At 38.6% G+C, this 18,191-nt stretch overlaps 1 protein-coding gene across 1 annotated transcript in view; it reads right to left on the minus strand.

Annotated features, from left to right (window-relative positions):
• Positions 1 to 5,363: 5,363 nt before the first annotated feature.
• Positions 5,364 to 18,191, minus strand: part of TRANK1 (tetratricopeptide repeat and ankyrin repeat containing 1) — a 52,627-nt gene continuing 39,799 nt past the window's right edge. Inside the window, 6 exon segments of the mRNA XM_027665036.1 lie at positions 5,364 to 6,750; positions 7,994 to 8,095; positions 9,143 to 12,225; positions 14,019 to 14,164; positions 15,032 to 15,164; positions 16,772 to 16,875. Coding sequence (XP_027520837.1) covers positions 6,638 to 6,750; positions 7,994 to 8,095; positions 9,143 to 12,225; positions 14,019 to 14,164; positions 15,032 to 15,164; positions 16,772 to 16,875 — 3,681 coding nt within the window. The 3' untranslated portion in view covers positions 5,364 to 6,637.

An 18,191-nucleotide genomic window follows, 5' to 3' on the forward strand; every position in this document is an offset into this window, starting at 1 on the left:
AGCAGAAAACTGAATGGGGGAAAGGAAAGGGCTTCAGAAGAAAATGGGAGGGATTAACAATTGGCCAATATCAAACCCAAGATAATAGTCTGCACTACACTTGTGGTCTGACCCTGTACATCTATTATACACCGAGAACTGCTGTATTTTGACAAGGCTGAGCAGCTCAGCATGTTGCATCCCTGTAAGTCCAACCACGATCCAGAAAATAGGCAGTTCTTTCTCACCATCTACTTTAGTTCAGTAAAGTACTCCTCAAGGATCTTGCATACCATGGGCATCCCTGTAAAATGGTCACTATTGACTAACTTCTGAATCAGAGCATTCTCCCAGGGAACGGGAGATCAAGGTTCAACTCCACATCCACATTATCACTTAGCAGAAGATGAGTCTGGCCTCCAGGCTGCTGGCATTTCCATCTCCCCTGCTGAGGCTGTTTCACTGTGCAATGAATTCAGCAGTCATTTATCAAAGAAAAGGGACTCAACCTTTTGGACACCTGGACACCAGGCACCAACAACACTGGAGGTGCAGGTCCCCTTCCAAGGTCTGGTGTTTTGGGTTTTTTTTTCACATGTAGGATGACTGTGTTGACACCTGCAACTTCAATGCATGTATTCCTTTCCTGAGTGGGTCCCTCTTCCACCCTCTCTCTGGCCCCAAAAAATCCTGAATTAGGCACTTTCAGCATCAGCTGCAGTGAATGCTTCTCTAGGCAAGTTGGCATCTGATGGCTCAGAGCATCCTGCTAGGAGGGCTGAATTCGAAACCTGTCCATCTCAGCAGCCTAGAGAAGTATTCCAGCCACTTAGCCGTTACATAAGTTTTACATCTTCCTCCAAGCAAACTTTTTTCTGTCTGTCTCCTGGGGAAAGTAAAGAATTCTGATCTCTTTTTTAGACAGGGATATGTCTGAAAGTTTCCATGCTCCACACTTCAGATTGCTCTCCTACTCCCAGACTCTCCCCAGTGAAAGCTACAATGATACAGAGGGTCTGAAACTCACCTGCATTCAGCATTTTCCTTTCTGCGTGTCTTTTGACATCTGAAACATCATTTCAGATAACCAGCACCTTCCAGCTCAGTGCTCTTTTGCTCCATAAACCATAAGGAAGTACCCAACTTTCTCCATAGAAAATAGCCACCTTACCTTCTCTGCTTCAGTCTTGTCAAGCTACTCTTTGTTCAAGGGCTCTTCTACTTTTGGGAACCCTCTCCAAAACTACTAGAAATGTAAATTTACTCAGAAAAATGCTGTATAATGCATGCAGACTGCTCCAAACTACATGAGATACTGACTCTGACTGGGACATCACTAATACTGGAGTAATTCAAAGCTCAGCATACCTAAGATGACAAGGCAAGTCAGCAGCAGATCTCCTTGGAGTGTTTTGCTCTATCTTGTCTATTTCTAGGGAAGAAGCCAATTTTTAAACAGCTTGAGTGTTCTACCCCTGATTGTTTGAAAATAAAAACTTCACTCTGTGATTTCACAAGTGTTTCTAGCACAAGACAAGCAAAAGCTAAAATGAATAGCTTACAGAGAGGCATATAGCACTAAACCCGTGAAATGTAACTTTAGTAAAAACCTACTCCCCCCTTCACAAAAGGGAATTCCAAGGATTTACTTCTACAAGATGTAATTAAAGTACCTTCTGGAATTACTATTATTTATTTGCCTGCAGAATGTTGTAGAGGTAACCTAATTCTGTCAATTGTTTGCTAAAGTTTCTGTACTGGTTTACACAGGACAGTTTAGAAACTGCTTGATCAGAAGCCCAATGAAAGTAATTTGTAAATGTCTGGACTATCAACATTATTTAAATCATTACAATTGCACCTTTAAACCATGAAACTTTGCATGCAGACTAAGCAGAAGATGAGCTGTAAGTAGGTAAGAATCTTCTACCAATTTCTTTCCAAAGAAATTGGAACTATTTCCACAGATCAAGAAGCATAGAATGACCATAACAGGATTCAAAGACACTTCAACCCATCCTCTTGCAACTAGGTAGGATGAACACAGCAAAGATAATGGTATAAATATGCACTGCCTATGGACATGCATGTATCATGTTCAGATGACAGAGTTCTGAAAATAGCAGAAATCCATGTCAGAAAACTGAAATAAATGCTCTAATTATCAGTGTATTTGTTTGCTATGGCTATTAATCTGACAATTCAACTGCTTTGGTATTTAGGTATCTGACTCTTAAGTGTTTCACATTGATGTTGAGTACATGTACAGTCAGAAATCTTGATGTACGAATGTACTCATGAAAACTACAAAATAAAGTATGTAAACTCTTCCACTCCCTATCACAGCAGCTCTTAAAGAATGAGCATTAGGAAAGATACTCAAAATTTCTGCCATCTACTGTATCAAGATAAAGAGTAGGGGTGTTGCCTGGTACTTTGACAATACATTTCTGAGTTACATGCTAATACACAGATGTGCCATAAATCTAATACTAAGGTGTCTCTGGGTCTTGCTGTGTAAGTGCAGGTGTGAGGGGTTTAATGAAAACTGAATTACAGACCATTTTCGGTTGGAAGAGATTCCAAAGATCATCTAGTTCCGACCTCCCCACCATGGACAGGGACACCTTTCATTAGAGCAGGTTGTTCAATGCCCCATCCAATCTGGCCTTGAACACTGGCAGGGAAGGGGCATCCACAACTCTGGGCAACCTGCTCCAGTGTCCCACTACCCTCACAGTAATGAATTTCTTCCTGATATCTAATCTAAACCTACCCTCTGGTGGTTAAAAGCAATTGCCCCATGTCCTATCACTACATATCCTTGCAAAAAGTCCCTTTCCAACACTCCAGTAGGCCCCTTTTAGGCACTGGAAGGTGCTCTAAGGTCTCCCCTGAGCCTTCTCTGAACAACCCCAACTCTCACAGCCTGTTTTCATAGGAGGGATCTTAAAGACTATCAGAGAATATTCTGAGTCGGAAGTGATCAACAAGGATCACCAAGTCCAACTCTTAAGGGAATGGCCCATACAGGGACCAAACCCACAACCTGGTGTTGGTAGTACCATGCTCTAGCCAATTGAGCTAATATCAGGGTATATGGTAGAAGCTCCAACCCTCCTCGAGACTTCCTCTAGCAGGTCCACCTCCTTCCTGTGTTGATCAGCAATGATCATTTCACTGAATATAAATATAGTAGTGTGTCCCTATCTATAATTATTTTAGTTGCCACTTTGTTATTGCTGGTTATATTTCTTTTAGCTCTTCTTTTCTGCATTTCACTTTCTAAATACTCCAACAACAAAGACAGAAGCTCAGTAGCAACGGCTGTGGTCCCCTTTCACATAAGGGTGCTTCCTAATTGGTTTTCAGCAAACACTGGCACAGGGATTGCTGGCAGAAAAGCCTTTTATTTGCAGAGATAAGAAAATTTCTTTTCTCCTATGTTTTCAGTGAGCTTGCAGGCAAAAGCCTTCCCTTTAGGAATGACAGCAAGTGCTTAAAAATGGCAAGTGTTTAAATGATTTGCTGAGTTAGAGTTTGTAACAGCTAACTGTTAGGAAAGTGTTTTGGAATAAAACTGTGGACAGTATTATGAAACAATGCTTTTAAGAGAAATAAAGGAAAAAGTTGTAAAGTACACATCACTTATCACACAGTCCTTTGTAATAATATGAGGTTCAAGCAAGCAAGAGATTTGTTTCTTCAGGAGTTTGGAATTTGGACACTTGTCATCTTCAAAACCATACCGCTGTCTTCCAACCACAGCAAATAGTTCATTCTTCTTTTTCATTTAGGTGTCACTTTTGTATCACCAGGGAGAAAGATTTTAAGTCACCAGTTTCTGAAATTTTGAAGCCTTTTCTAAATTCTTTTCAACACGGCTTAGACAGGCAGAAGTGGGTGGATTAGCTCGACAGCCTGCATCCACTGCTCAGTTCCAAGGTTTCAGTGCAATATGCATCTCACACATACCAAGGCACATGTCGTGGGTCTTAAGCCCTTTGAGTCATAGGTGTTAGCTGGTACCAGAGGTGAGAAAGATTAAAAAAAAAAAGAAAAAAAGAAAAAGACACAACAAAAAAACCCCACACCGCAAGGGTTTATCTGGACAAATTCACTTTGCTCATTAAACTTGCAAATAGGATTCATGCACTGAGATCACTATTATCTGAAGACGCTGCCACAGAAAAGAAATGTTCATGTTTATTTATGCACACCAACATAAGACAAAAAACCCTTAAAGCACTGATATTGGACTGAAGATCAAACTAGATTTCCCATCTCTGCTTGAACATTACTGAAATCTTGGCCTAATATATCTCTGTAACCATAAGCTCTGAAATTTGAATTGCCAGTAATTTTGTCTAGCAGCATTTCATATGTTACTGAAGTAAGTTCCATCTGGGAGTGCTGACAAAGAATAACCAGTGGATTGCATGGAACTACAGCAAGGATCATAGGTCTCTGCATCAAGGAAAGGTACCCAAGATTAAGTTCTTCGTGTAATGCAACTTCCCTTCTTTCTTCTTCGTTTTCTCTGTGCTTGATGTTTAGTGATAATGTTTAAGCTTCTTTTTTTGCATAAAGTATAATCACTAGATCTTTAAAATGTGGTCAGCAAGGATTTTGAAATTGTTATTATCCTTAAAAAGTTTAGGTAGCATTTACTGCTGCAAATGTAAATAGTGAAGCTGAAAAACTAATCAGGAAAGTTTCTCCGAAATACCTATCATTAGAGAAAACAAAGCCAAATAAGTTACATTAATGATCCAGTTTTCTTAACTCTTGACTTCTATGCAGTACAAATGACTTGCATTACATTTCACCAATGTATGTTTCTAAACCATCTTCTAGACGCTTGCTTAAGCAATAAGGTTTCTTTAGGAAGAGTCTTCTGGCAGACAACAGCAATTACAATGCAATAGATAACTATTACTGCTACCCACGTTGCTCCATTCTACAGCACATTTTCATTTTCACCCATGTAAAATGTCTTATTTCCACAACACTGAGCATAATAATAAGTGATTACGTTTTTGAAAAGAAGTCATTATTGAAACAATTTGTTATGTATACAAAGAGGAACCCCTTTAAAAACAAAATATTTCAACAACTAAGTAATACTCTAACATGTGTAACATGCAAATGTATTAATTAAAAATGCTGCTAAAGGACATTACATATTGTGGTTTAAACCCAGTCAGCAACTAAGTACCACACAGCATCTCGCCCACCCGTCCATCCTCCCAGTGGAAGAGGCAGGAGAATCAGAGAAAAAGGTAAAATCTGTGGGTTGAGATAAGAACAGTTTAATAATTGAAATTAAGTAAAATATAGTAACAATAATAATAATTTTAATGAAAAGTGGAATAAAACCCAAGAAAAAGTAGTGATGCACAACTCAATTGCTCACCCATCACAACCAACGCCCAGCCCAGCCCCCAGCAGTGACTGGCCCCTCCCAGCCAACTCCTCCCAGTTTATATCCACTGAGCAGATGCTTTATGCTATGGAATATTCCTTTGGTCAGTTCAGGTCAGTTGTCCTGGCCATGCTCCCTCCCAGTCTCTTGTGCACCTGCTCTCTGGCAAACCATGGGAAACTAAGAAGTCCTTGACTTAGGGTAAGCACTGCTCAGCAACAACCAAAATGCCACTGTGTTATCAGCACTATTCTCATCCTAAATTCAAATATTCAGCACTGTACCAGCTACTAAGAAGAAAATTAACTCTATCTCAGCCAAAACCAGGACACTACAGTATGCTGGACACACAGAAATCCCAAAAGTAAAACTGCATCAGCATGAACTGATACTCTGGACCCATTTTACAAATCCCACTCATGCAGTCATTCACATATGGCTCTCAGAAAGCATTCAAAAAATAAGACAAGACTAAGTGATTTAAAAAATCTTACAAGTTTTATAAAAACATTACATTACAAAAAGACTTTTATCAATTAAACCTTACAAAGTACTTAAAATGTGTAATAGTCTTTTAAACTAAGATTGTCTATTTTTCAATAGGTACAGGTAAAAGTTTATATCAAAACTTTATCAAATAAAAGACAATCCCTAACTTTCATACCTATCTAATCAGAAATAGGTACACAGTCAGAAATATGAATGTGTTTAGAGATTACTGTTCTTGTCTATAAAAATAGAAAAGAGAGAGACTGTAAGTATCTCACCTGAACACTCAAAGTTCTAAACATAGCAAGATCTTAAAATCAGAGAAACTATCCTTCTATTTTTCTGAGTATTCCAGCTCAGAAGAATGACGACGAAAATTAGCAAGAAAGAACAAAAAGAAGACTGAGCGGAAAAATACCCCTGAGATAAGTCAGAAACAACTTTTTTTTCTACATACTTGGTTCTTTGGCTTTTGTTACTTTTAAGCTACCACATAGGTTTGAAAGGAAATTGGTCTTTTCTTAGGTTTGAACAATTACATTATCACAACACAGGTAATTATTCTGACATAATACAAGCAATAAGCAACAAGTAATAAAAAAAATACAAAACATAGAATAAGTTCCTCTTTTTCTTTAGACTCTTTCCATTTGTGATCCCATCTCTCTGTTCTTTTTAACATTTTTTCATTCTAAAATTACATTGTTAAGAGGATAGAATAGCCATCCAGAATAATTTTTCCAATTATAATTTCCCACATCTTCCTTTTTTTCTTGAGATTTTTTTATAGGCAAGTTCTTCAAAAGCCATGCTTTCCTCTTCCACTTCATTTTCCAAGTCTTTATCATGCACAAAGCCTATATTAAAAACAATAAATTAATGCAGAATGGAAAACCCAAACATCTTTTCCTCTTAACAGGATGACAAGCTACCTCATTGCTATTTGGTGCATCAGCAATATACCTTCATACGTGCAGAATCATGTTTAAGAAGTATTTAGCTCAATATTACAATGTGGTTAAGAGCTCTGCAAGGAAGTAGGGACTATTAAGTCACTTGCTGAACTAGTAATTATTTTCACCATGAAAATCTGTTTCTGTTGTTACTGCCTTTGACTTTTTTAAGAAGTGTGTCTCACCTCTCTCAAGGCTGAGTTTCAGCAGACAATACATTTGCTTACTGACTTCAAAAATAGACTATAATGTTGCTTTTGAGATAATACGAGAGCTCCCAGGTAGTCTTATTACCTGTATCTTTCTTGGAATAGGAAGATGGAACACCAGGCTTTATCACAACCAAATTTTCTAAATTAGAGCTACTTTAATGCTTTACATATAGTGCTATTTGTAAGTCTGATCACTTCATTGCTGCCTATTTATGAAATTGTTGCAATCCTACCACCTAAATATGTGTTTAAACCTGAACATTTAGGCAGGCACAATGAAGTCTTAAACTTGCCCTCAGAGGTTTGTGATGCAATAGACTGCATCAACATATGTTACTTTTGGTATGAAACCAAGAGAAGTAAAAGCAAAACAAAACCAACTGCATGTAATATTTTTTTCCACAGAACTCTTCAAAGCAAGGTAAGGATTAGTTTTGTTAGGAAGCTGGTTTCCAAGAACTCATTAAGGCCCATTAAGTGCCCATTAAGGCACTGCTACATCAGAGTTAAGAAATAGCACCATCTTATTGGTAAAGATGAAGATGGCTTTTCTTCTGTCCCCACTGCCCAAGTTTCTACTCTGAAAACTGCACCTGAACCACAGTTAGGTGTGCAGCTGTGTGTGTCTGTGTGCAAAAACACACTCATCCTCTGTGCAGGCTGGGATCCACCCAGGGCCAGGGAGGAGGCTTGCTCTATTCTGGCCACTCTGTAACCAGCTGCAAGGCTCATGCTCTGTTTTAAAGAGCTACTGAGGAAAGCCTGGTTAACCCATGTTTTCCAGAGTGCCCCTGTGGAAGTGCCCAGTTCTTGCTGCCTAGAGGGTAAGTGAATATCCACAACGCTGCTGACTGGGAAACTGCAGTGATGCTAAGATAACATTACTGAATAGTGTCCTCACAGGGCACAGAAAGCTGTGCAATTTGAAAACATACCTTCTTCTTTTATCCTGTGAGAGTCCATTTTCTTCAGCCACTTACGAGCGTCATCAACGGTGACAACCAATTTGTTGGCATGTGTGGTTATTATTTCTTCAGCTGAAATGGAACACAATTAACATTCTGTAAGAACTCTACAGCAGCTAAAAGCCAAGCACAAAACTCAAGAAAACTTCATGGACTTAATCCATATGTAAAAGCTTTCCATTAGAAGTAAAGATAAACCTTCCACATGAAGATCACAACCTAAGATTTTGTTACAAATTTAACATATTTCACTGATCAGAGTTGCTGAACATACCCAATACTACAGTATTTTCGCTACTGTCAGACATCACAGGCAAAATGACAACTTGACAGGATTGGTGGATTTCTCTGACTGAAGTCAGTAAAAATGTTATGATTTAAGTTGTCACTTTCCCAAAGCAAGTGCGCCAAACAAGTTTGCTCCTAGGCCACTCATTCGGTACTCATTTACTCATTTCGCTTGCAAAAATCAGCATAGAATAATGCTTTAAGCATATGAGGGGGAAAAAAATCTAATATCAAAATATATATCTCAAGTAACATAATTTAACAAACTTTATAACACCAGCGTTGTCTCTGAGTACCTGACACCCCACAGATTTGAAGTTAAGTATCCCTTTTGTTCAACCCTTGCAAAATTACAAGTTCCAGAGCAGACTAGTCAGAGATATTCTTAATCAAAGACTCCAAGTACTCCTAACACTCTACCCTTGCATACCCAAATTACTATGGCTGGCAGAAGTAGGAAACAGTAGAAATAACAGAAAAATTCATAAAGATGACCTTGTCTAATACAACAGGCTGCTGTAAAAGTGTGTAAGTTTAGAGAACACAGCACATCTGATCATGTAGTTAAAATTCACTTGCTTATCTGTAAAAATTCACTACTATTTACTTTACCTGTACTATCTGATGCATTAAGTTGTGATTGGAAGAGGTTAGAAAATAATTTTCAGTATTTCCAGCTGTCTCGGTTCTTCTTTTCCTCAGCTACCTGAAATACCTAGAAATACCTTTCTCTTGACCATATTAAGATTTTCAAATGGAGCTTTGTCAGGTCTAAAGGTTTGGCCAAAAATGACATATTACATTGTTTAAAGAACACTGTAAAGGTCCTACCTTTAGCCCAGGCTTTTCTTTCATAGATTTCCTCTACTGCATCTGAAATTTTCTTAATATTCTCTTTGATTTTTCTCTGGCGTAAGTTGGAACCTTCTTTATATGCTAAATGGTCTCGGGTGTAAGACTTTTCTGTAATGGCCTCCACTACTTCCAGTCCATCATATATTATTGGATCTATCTTTCTTCTGAAAAACTCAGCATAGGATCTGTAGGCAGCATTATTATTTGTGTGTTCATCTGTGTTTCTGTGCTCTACGTAGGCCTCACTGGCCACAGAAACTGCATTTCCTTCTGCATGCAACTTTTCTTCCCCACTGCTCTCTGTTGGTGTCAGAGATTCAGAAGTATCTGCCTCCATGTTTTCCGACCTGCTGAAATAGTTCTCAGAGCTCTGGATAAATCTGACTCCACAGAGGTCGCACTGGGTTTGGTCAATATCTGCTTTTTTGAATATCTCTGACAAAAATTCATCATCTTTCATTGCAACAGGATGAGCTCTGGAGCAGGCCTTCCTTTTCCACTTCACGTAAAGGGAAACAAAACTGAACACACGATACAGCTGGCGTTGAGCAGATGCTTTCTGCTCTTGCTTCTTCTGCTTGCTGAGTGCAATGACTTCCAGGGGATCCTTTTGATCCTTTTGGTCCTCTAAGCAATGAACTCTTTCAAGTTCCTCTTCTAGCTCGTCAGCATATTCTGTTTTATCCAAAGAGGTCATAAACCTGTCAAGGTTTATGTGTTCATACAGGATGCCCCGTATGGTTGGATGCCCCTGACTGTATGCAGCGTCCCACTTCCAGCGGCAGTCAACCAAGTACTCTGCATCTCGCTCCATCAGCAGCTCTTGCAGGCTTGTAGCTATTTCTCTTACATGTGTAGCATCACTCACTTGTTCAATAACCCTCAGCAATCTTTCAGGAACTTTAGAGAGAGTGTCTTTTCTCATTGATTTCAGCATCGCCTTGATTTTAGGAAAGTGGTGGCATAGGAGGGATCTATGTTTAGAACTCTGCACCTGGTCAGCATTCAGTAACATCACTAAGCACAGCACTACAGTCCGCTCAGCCTCCCCTGAAGTTATGCAGTCGGGATCCCTGAACGCATCCAGAAGGACATCAAACCTTCCATGAACGCCACACAAAACTTCTGCTAGATAACAGAGATGAAATCTGAAATTCTGTACAGCTACATATGTTTCCTTTGGTCTGTACTCCTGTATAATAGAAAATGTGTCTTTCAGTTCTTTGTTATGGTCCTTGCTTCTGAACAAAAACTCCCAGTAATGAAGGAGAGCAATGTAACTCTTTGGAAGGCAGAGAGTAATGTTCTTGGACAGACGCATCAAGACAGCACAACAGAGAATATACTGCAATTCCAACAACATCACCGTATTTCCTATGCTTGGAATCAGGTATCTTGTGCACTTCCTGATCAGGACATTCATAAAACGGAAAAAAAATCTTTTACAGTTTTCCGGGTTCTTATGAACATAGAATTGCTCAAGTGAATTTTGAAGAAGTCGAATGAAGCACAAGTGTGTTCTTCCTGCATTTTCAGCATTTTTGTCAGGTAGCAACATGCCATGTCTGCCCTCTATTCCTTTGGTCTTTCCTCCTTGGTCTCTAGTCTTTGGGGAACTTCTTGCCTTTGCCAAAGCAAAGTTTAGCTCTTTGTTATAATCATCCTCTTCCTTAAAAAGAAGTTTCTCAAATTCTTCAGGATATCCTGAAGATAAGATAAAAACTTTCATGGCACTTAGCCATAAGTCAGTTGATTCTCTTCTAGCGGCAGTGCCTTCATCATTAAACTTAGATGTGATGTACTCCTTCAACACTGCTCTGCAGGGTTTGGAAATAATGCTACTGAATTGCAGTATTTCTTTACACGCCTTTGGGTTCTCAGACAGTATTCTCAAATGAAAATGATCAGGAAAAAACACTTCTAGAAGGGCTTTACACGATGCATATTTGTCAGAAGTCAAAATGTCAGCAAAGCTTTTGCACTGATTCAGTAGCTCTTCAGGGAAAGTGCATGTGGCTTCTAAGAACAGCCCCCTTATTGCCACCAGATGCATTTTACACTGAAATATTGTCTTTGCTTCGTGGCGCAACAAGGGCCTATGGTAATCACAGGTTCTGTCTCCACAGTTCAAGCCGGCAATGAACTTCTTACAAATATCAGGGTAATTCTTGTTCAGTAACTCACGGGTGATAGAGCAAAACCTGCTTAACAAGTGCTGCTTCAAAGCTGATTTTACCTCTTCTGTGCTTACTGAGAAATCACCTTTTATCTTCCTCTCTTTTAGATGTGGCTTGTCTGACAAAAACTTGAGAATGGGTTCAGCTTCATTTTGAGACACCTGGCAACTGTCACCTGTTGGGACAATCCCAAAATAGGCAAAGCATAACTTCACCATATCTTTCTCTGCATTGGTGGCTGCTCTCTTCAAACCCCTAACCAGACTCAGAAGAGCCACTAAGCCACGCGTTGCCATGAAGAGGATGTCCTGGCTAGGAGCGCTGAAACGAGATAATGCAAAGAGAGCTTCAACAGCACCAGCAGAATGATTCAGAGATAGGAACTGACGGAACGCGTTGCTCAGCTTTGTGAAGTCTCCCTTCAGAGCTCCCTGCAAAAACATAGCCTCAGCAATGCCAGACTTCTGCCCAGTTTGCTCACAAAGTTCGAGGGCTTCTTTTAGGATTATCTCCATGTCTTCCAGGTCTGATTCTGAACAATGAGCCACACTGGCACGTGCTGCAGCGAGCAAACATGATGCACGAAACTCTTTTATAGCTGTGAGGTTGGCTGCTTCCAGAGCAAATCCATGTTGTTTCATTAGCTTTGCAGCTTCCTCCTCTCGACCTTTCCTTTTCAATAGGTCTGCTGTTTGGCGCAAGCATCCACGAGACTTCAGAAACTCAAGCTGATCCTCTATGTCAAGTTTTGAGAGGACTTGCATCATTTCCTCAGTCCTGTTCATACTCAGGTACTTTGCAGCTGCTTCCAAATACAACTGATTTGCTGTACATGAGAGTTTGGAAACCATTTGTCCTTTCGTATTCAACATCTCTTCATATCTGAAATAACAGATACATCAATTTACTAACACAGATGACTAATCTAGACAAAAAAAACCACCACTGCATTTTTAAAAAAACCTTAAAACATTACGCAAATAGCTGCCCCTAGAAGCCTTTCCTTCAAAAAGGCCAATTATTTCATGTGATATGTCTGCCAGGCGATAAACAACCACAACATCTTAAAAAAATCTGCAAAAAGAAATGAATTACAACATAAGGCTGTCTGAAGCAAGATCATCAAAACTTATGGTACAAACAAGATGCAACAGTGAAGCATTATTCACACTGTTGAAACAATGTACAAATTACTTTAATCACACTTTATCAGTGTTAATCTTCTATTCTTAAAAGTAAGCCTCAATACAGAAGACAGAATGAAATAGATACGAATTCAATGAACCCTCCACAGGTCAATATAGATAATATCCTGTAAAATTTACATAAACTGGTCAATTTAGAGAACTCTTTCAAGTCTGTCATATGTATCTACATATACTTTGTGTGGGAACCAGTTAAGCCGGCAGCACCTGCGTTCAGTTAAATTAGGATCAAAAATGATCCTAATTTGGCCTTCACTGGTGTTTTTGATAAAGAGAGTGCTGTGTTCTCAAAGCAAAAACCACTTTGAATGGTCTGCATGATAGAGTGTGTTTTTCTCTCGTGGCTGAACACAGCCACCACATGATGCAAGGAAAATGTGTGGGATCAAGGCACCAATTTAGGATGATCCTGGGAATTCAAGTTAACTAAAAGACAAACACCAGGTGCTGTTTATGAAGGAACCCTAATAAAAGGGGAATGCCAGACAAATCCCAAAATCGAACTCTGTGTGGTGGCAGCCTCATTTCTTTTAGCACACATAATCGCCCTATCTTTGTTGCTTAGTGAATGCCTCAGAAAAGTATCCAGTTGCATCTTTCATAACATGCAATTTAAAATATTCAGTTATTAAGTATTATTGGTTGATGTAAAATTATTAAGGTACCCCCGAGCCAGTTTTGCAAAAGTGTGCTCTCCTGTAAGTTGAAAATGAGTCAAATTTTTCTGTTGTGTGAATAAATTATCATTAGCCTTTCATTATCATCTTTCTCATGATAAATGCAGGAGTGTAGATTTTTTGTACCTATACTTATAAATTTGCATGAATGATTTGGGAAGGCTGAGTTAAAAATTCCTTAGTTGGGAAGGTGACTTAATGCTTGAACTTTTTGATTGAACGATCTCTTTATATTCAACAAGCTTTAATAATTCAAGAAAACAGTTACCATTACTAAAGGTACATCACAAAGGATTGCAGTGAAGGTGTGTAATTGCAGGTCTTGCTAGAATTTTAATTGGTTTACATATTCTCTAAAAATCAATCGATTTAAGTGTACTAAAAAGTGTGGCCAATAAATGAATCATTTATGCAAGAATGTGCTAATGAGGTCACTATTTCAGTCTTAAGAGGGAAGTATTTAATACTTCTATAGAATTATTTTGTCATATTTACCTTAAGAACATAGTTCAGAGGATTGGCTGAAGGAGAACTTGCATGACTAATACTATAGACTGGAAAAAATTTCCAGGAAAATTAAACTAGTCACTGCACCAGCTGTGAATGCAGTAGAATCCTTTCACCACGTTATCATTACCCAAGTAAGAATTCTGACAATGTTAATTTAACTTCATATAAAATGAAGTCACCAGCCAAAAACCCTTGTGAAAATTTTTCAGCATGTTAGTCATATTGTGTTGAATTTGGAAGTGGAAAAGAGAATTATATTCCAGTACCATCTTGGAAGACATACCTTTCAACTGCCTTTGCTGCTTCTTCATAGAGTTCTTCCTGACAATACATTTTAATGGCCAGATCAAATTCCTCAATTTGTTCATAACATCCAGATGCTTCTTTGTAGCACTGGCTTTTCTGATAGTAAACTGCAGCATCCTTCATCTGCAATGCAGAAGTCAGTAATGAACCTGAAGTGTTCTAAACAGCCAAAGCTACATGAATAGAACAAATCTAGTAATTCTATCGTGTAAGTGTCTCATAAAGAAATACACTTAAATAAAATGTAATTAAAGTATCTTAATGTAATCATATAAATATTAAAGTAACCATCGTTAAAACTGAACAGATTTTAAAAAAAACAAACTTTATGTCTTAAAAACTAGAATGGAAAAATAAAGGTATTATCCAGGATTTTCAAACTACTTTTTACCCACCAAGCTCTGCCCACTGTTAGAAAACACCATACACTTCTGTTGACTAACAAATTTCTCAGAATCAACAGGATTAAATTTAAACAGTTATGGATTCAGAATGAGAACCCTAATTTTTTATCTTAAATTTCAAATATTTGGGAACAAATACTTTACATTCTTTTAGTGGAAATACACTGCAAATAAAAAATAGTACATACTGTTAGCACACTACTTCAACCCTTGCAAGTTACAAGGTTCCATTTAGATGGCTGTAATCAGGGAAGTTTCAGTATCATCAGAGTGCTGAATGAAGTCACAGCTTAAGTTTCATGAGATCAGTCATTAACTTTTGACTGCAAATGACTGATGATGACATTTGAGGAAAGCCAAAGAAATAAACCTGGCCTGCATAACTGCGTTATTCTCTTCTTCATTCCTCTTCTGCCTATTCTCTGACAAATGCTTCCTTTTGAACAGCACAGCTTAAAAAGCTCATTTAGTTCAGCTACTACCATGCCACAGAAAAATACTATTACCTTATGTGTAATATGAGAGGAAAAAAAAGCTGCAGGAAAACGAAAGTGATAAGGTGAGGATAGCTTAAAGGATTTAATACCTTTCCTAACTTTTTACACAGTTCTGCACAGAGCCGGAACTCCTTTGATTGGTACAGACATTTTAGTGATAATTTCGGTTCTCCGCATTCCAAGTAAGTTTTAGCCAATGTCATATATTCCATCTTTTTTTCCCTGTAGAAAGCAAGACAAAATTACCGCTTACATCCAAATTAAGTTTAGGGTGATGTGATCTGTCACTGAATCCAAGCAGCACTGGCATCATGTGTTCTTCTCCTTATACAACCTGATGAGCTATTACCTTACAATTAGTTATATTTTGGGCTGACATGGCTTTGTCCAGAAGTCTGTTCCAGAATCTGGTTTCTGTGGCAGTAAAAATATTTTTTGTGGGTTTTTTTTTTTTTTTTTAGCTAGAGTATAGGACTGTGGTTTTGCAACACTTTTCTAGCTTAACTTGTTCCTTCCTTTCTTGTTTTAACCCCAAGGTAATCAAAGACAACAATCAAACGTGTTATCAGCTGTTGTTTTGTATAACTCAACAATCTCAGCATTTCTGGTATCACTGCGTGCAAGTGATCAAGACTGAATTCCTGATTCTCAACCCAGAAGAATCAGAATTGTACAGAGAATTTCATAGTATAGAGCACACAGGAATCTTACTTAACCTTTTTACACCAGCATTAATACCTCTACTAAACAAAAAACCACTTTAATAGCTTCATTATTACATACATTCTGTCAAATTAACACATCCCAATATAATGAATTCCTTCTCCTCAAACTTGCTTCAGTTTACAGGCACCTAAGCATACAGTGAACTGAAAAAAAGTTTTATCAGTCTGATCACCAATTTCTCTATGATCACTAAATTTCATGAGCATCCTTATACTTTTAACCAGGGCCACTAATATAAAGCAGGTAATTACAAAAGATAAAACCTTGTTTAACTCCAGTAATAGCATTTCTCTAGACCTTCCCTCTTCTTCTTTCTGTGCTAGCTTCCTCTGATCTAGTCATTCCTTACCCACTCTGCTATCACTGCTAGTTTCTGGCCTCCCCAGCATAAAAAGGAATTTATTAACTTAGATCTAGAGCTCTCCCCATTAAGTTTTTTCTTGTCTTATGAGATGAGTCCCAAACAGTTTCCCAGCCTCTCCAGGAAACTGCAAACTCTCTCCCCATCAAACCCTTAAGATATTTTACTCAGCTGACAGCATGAACTCAATGATTAATTTCAAAATCTGTTCTTTAAAACTGTCCTTCAGATTTAGTTCTGCTTGTTTTGTTTAAATTGACTCTAATTTTACCCCAAAGCTCACTTTTTGCTAGCAGCTTTTCTTCCCCAATGTACAACAATGTTCCTTTCTCTTTGCTAAACGAATATGCAGTGGGATTAACTGAAATTGAGCACTGCTGATGGAGTATGTTCTTCTATCTATATCAAAGAATATAAAGCCTCTTGAGGTAATGCAAATCCTGTTGCTTTTCTTTCACATGACCAGCAAGTCCTTTCAAGGGCCACATTTCATTTGGACAGCCTATGGTGTACAACTTCTCCACTACTCCCCAGAGGGAGCAGTGCCCCAGATCCTGTTGTGCTAGACTTTCCCATTTCTTAAATCTCTTTTGCCACCCACAAATATGTGAAGACACCTAATCTGCATTGTTCTCTGATGTTTCCAGTCCAGTCCTACAACTGGGGTGTGAATCTCCCCCTCCAGACTCCAGTGAGGTCTGGCACCACAAAATGGCACTTGCTCATCCACACTGACACTTACCTAGGGCTGTTTTTCTTTGCATGCACTTTGAGAACAGCGTCATGTGCCAGGGCCAGTTTTGACTTCTCAGCTGCTCCACCCTTTTGGTAACATTTGGCTGCCACCTGGGGTGAAATCATACACAGCATTCACAGATGTGCATCCAGTCCATGGCTTATCACATAAAAGCAATATTTAATTTTAGTCACTGCAATGGAAAGCAGAAAGAATGGCAGGGTGCCTGGAAGAAGGAAAAGGTAAAACATTGCAGTATATTTTTAGGACAAAAAGAAAAGCTTTAAAGTCAGTCCACATGTGACTATCAAAATTAGAGTATTAATTACAATGTTTTACATGGAAGTAGTGAAAGCAGAATTCCTGGTAGGCTGATAGAATAAATAGCATATGCAATTTGAATGATAGGCTAAACCATTAACTGGTAAGTCACCAGACATCTACTACATATTAATAAAGGAGGAAAATCAATGTGTGCAAAGTGAAATCATAAAGCATGGAACATTTTTCATCCTTTGATCATACCAGGCCCTTTCTGTGATAAACTAAAAAGAGGTACCAGGAATTACCATGCTCCTAGCAAGGTTTGTTTCATTAGCACCCTGCTTATTCTGCAACACCATGATTTCTTTATTCTATCCACTAATTTTGTATTTGCGTCTGTTTGGAATTTGTCCATTGCAAGCCACTCTTAGAAACGCCAAATTCACCACATAATTTCTTCTTAAGGTAGCAATGATAAGCAAAGATGAAGGTTATAAAGAAAGTAGAACAGCAGATAATATAATTAATACATTTTAGATTCCAAGATAAATTTTTTTTTAGCTATGTTGTTTTTTTTATCTAAATTCTTTTCTGTCCATTTAGGGAATTGCCTTTTACTTTCAAGGGGAGATAACAACTGTCTGTATAGTGGCAGCTGATTGCTTTGATTTTTTTGCCTTGTTATAATTATCTATTTTCCTTTTGAAAAATTCTGTGTTGCTACCAGCAAAACACAGAAGTTTTCTTTTTGCCATGATCAAAGAAAGTACCCAAAATTCCCTCTCTCGACTGGCTGGCGATGCTTTGCCTGATGCCTCCCAGGACACAGTTGGCCCTCCTGGCTGCCAGGGCACTCCTAACTCATATTCTACTTTCCATTGACCAGGACCCCCAGGTCCTTTTCTGTAGCACTTCTCTCCAGCCTCCAATTCCCCAGCCTATACACACAACTAGGGTTGCCCCATCCCAGGTGCAGAATCGGGCACTTGCCCTTCCTAAACTTGATACACTTGGTGAGTGCCCAGCCCTCTAACTTACTGAGGTCTCTCTGCAGGGCCTCTCTATCAAGGGAGTCAACAGCTCCACTCAATTTAGTATCCTCCTAGTTTAGTATCGCTGGCAAACTTACTTAATGTACCTTTAATTCCTGTGTCCAAATCAT

Source organism: Corapipo altera, unplaced genomic scaffold (assembly GCF_003945725.1).
Source record: "Corapipo altera isolate COAL_440 unplaced genomic scaffold, ASM394572v1 89, whole genome shotgun sequence".
NCBI classification, from domain to species: Eukaryota; Metazoa; Chordata; class Aves; order Passeriformes; family Pipridae; genus Corapipo; species Corapipo altera.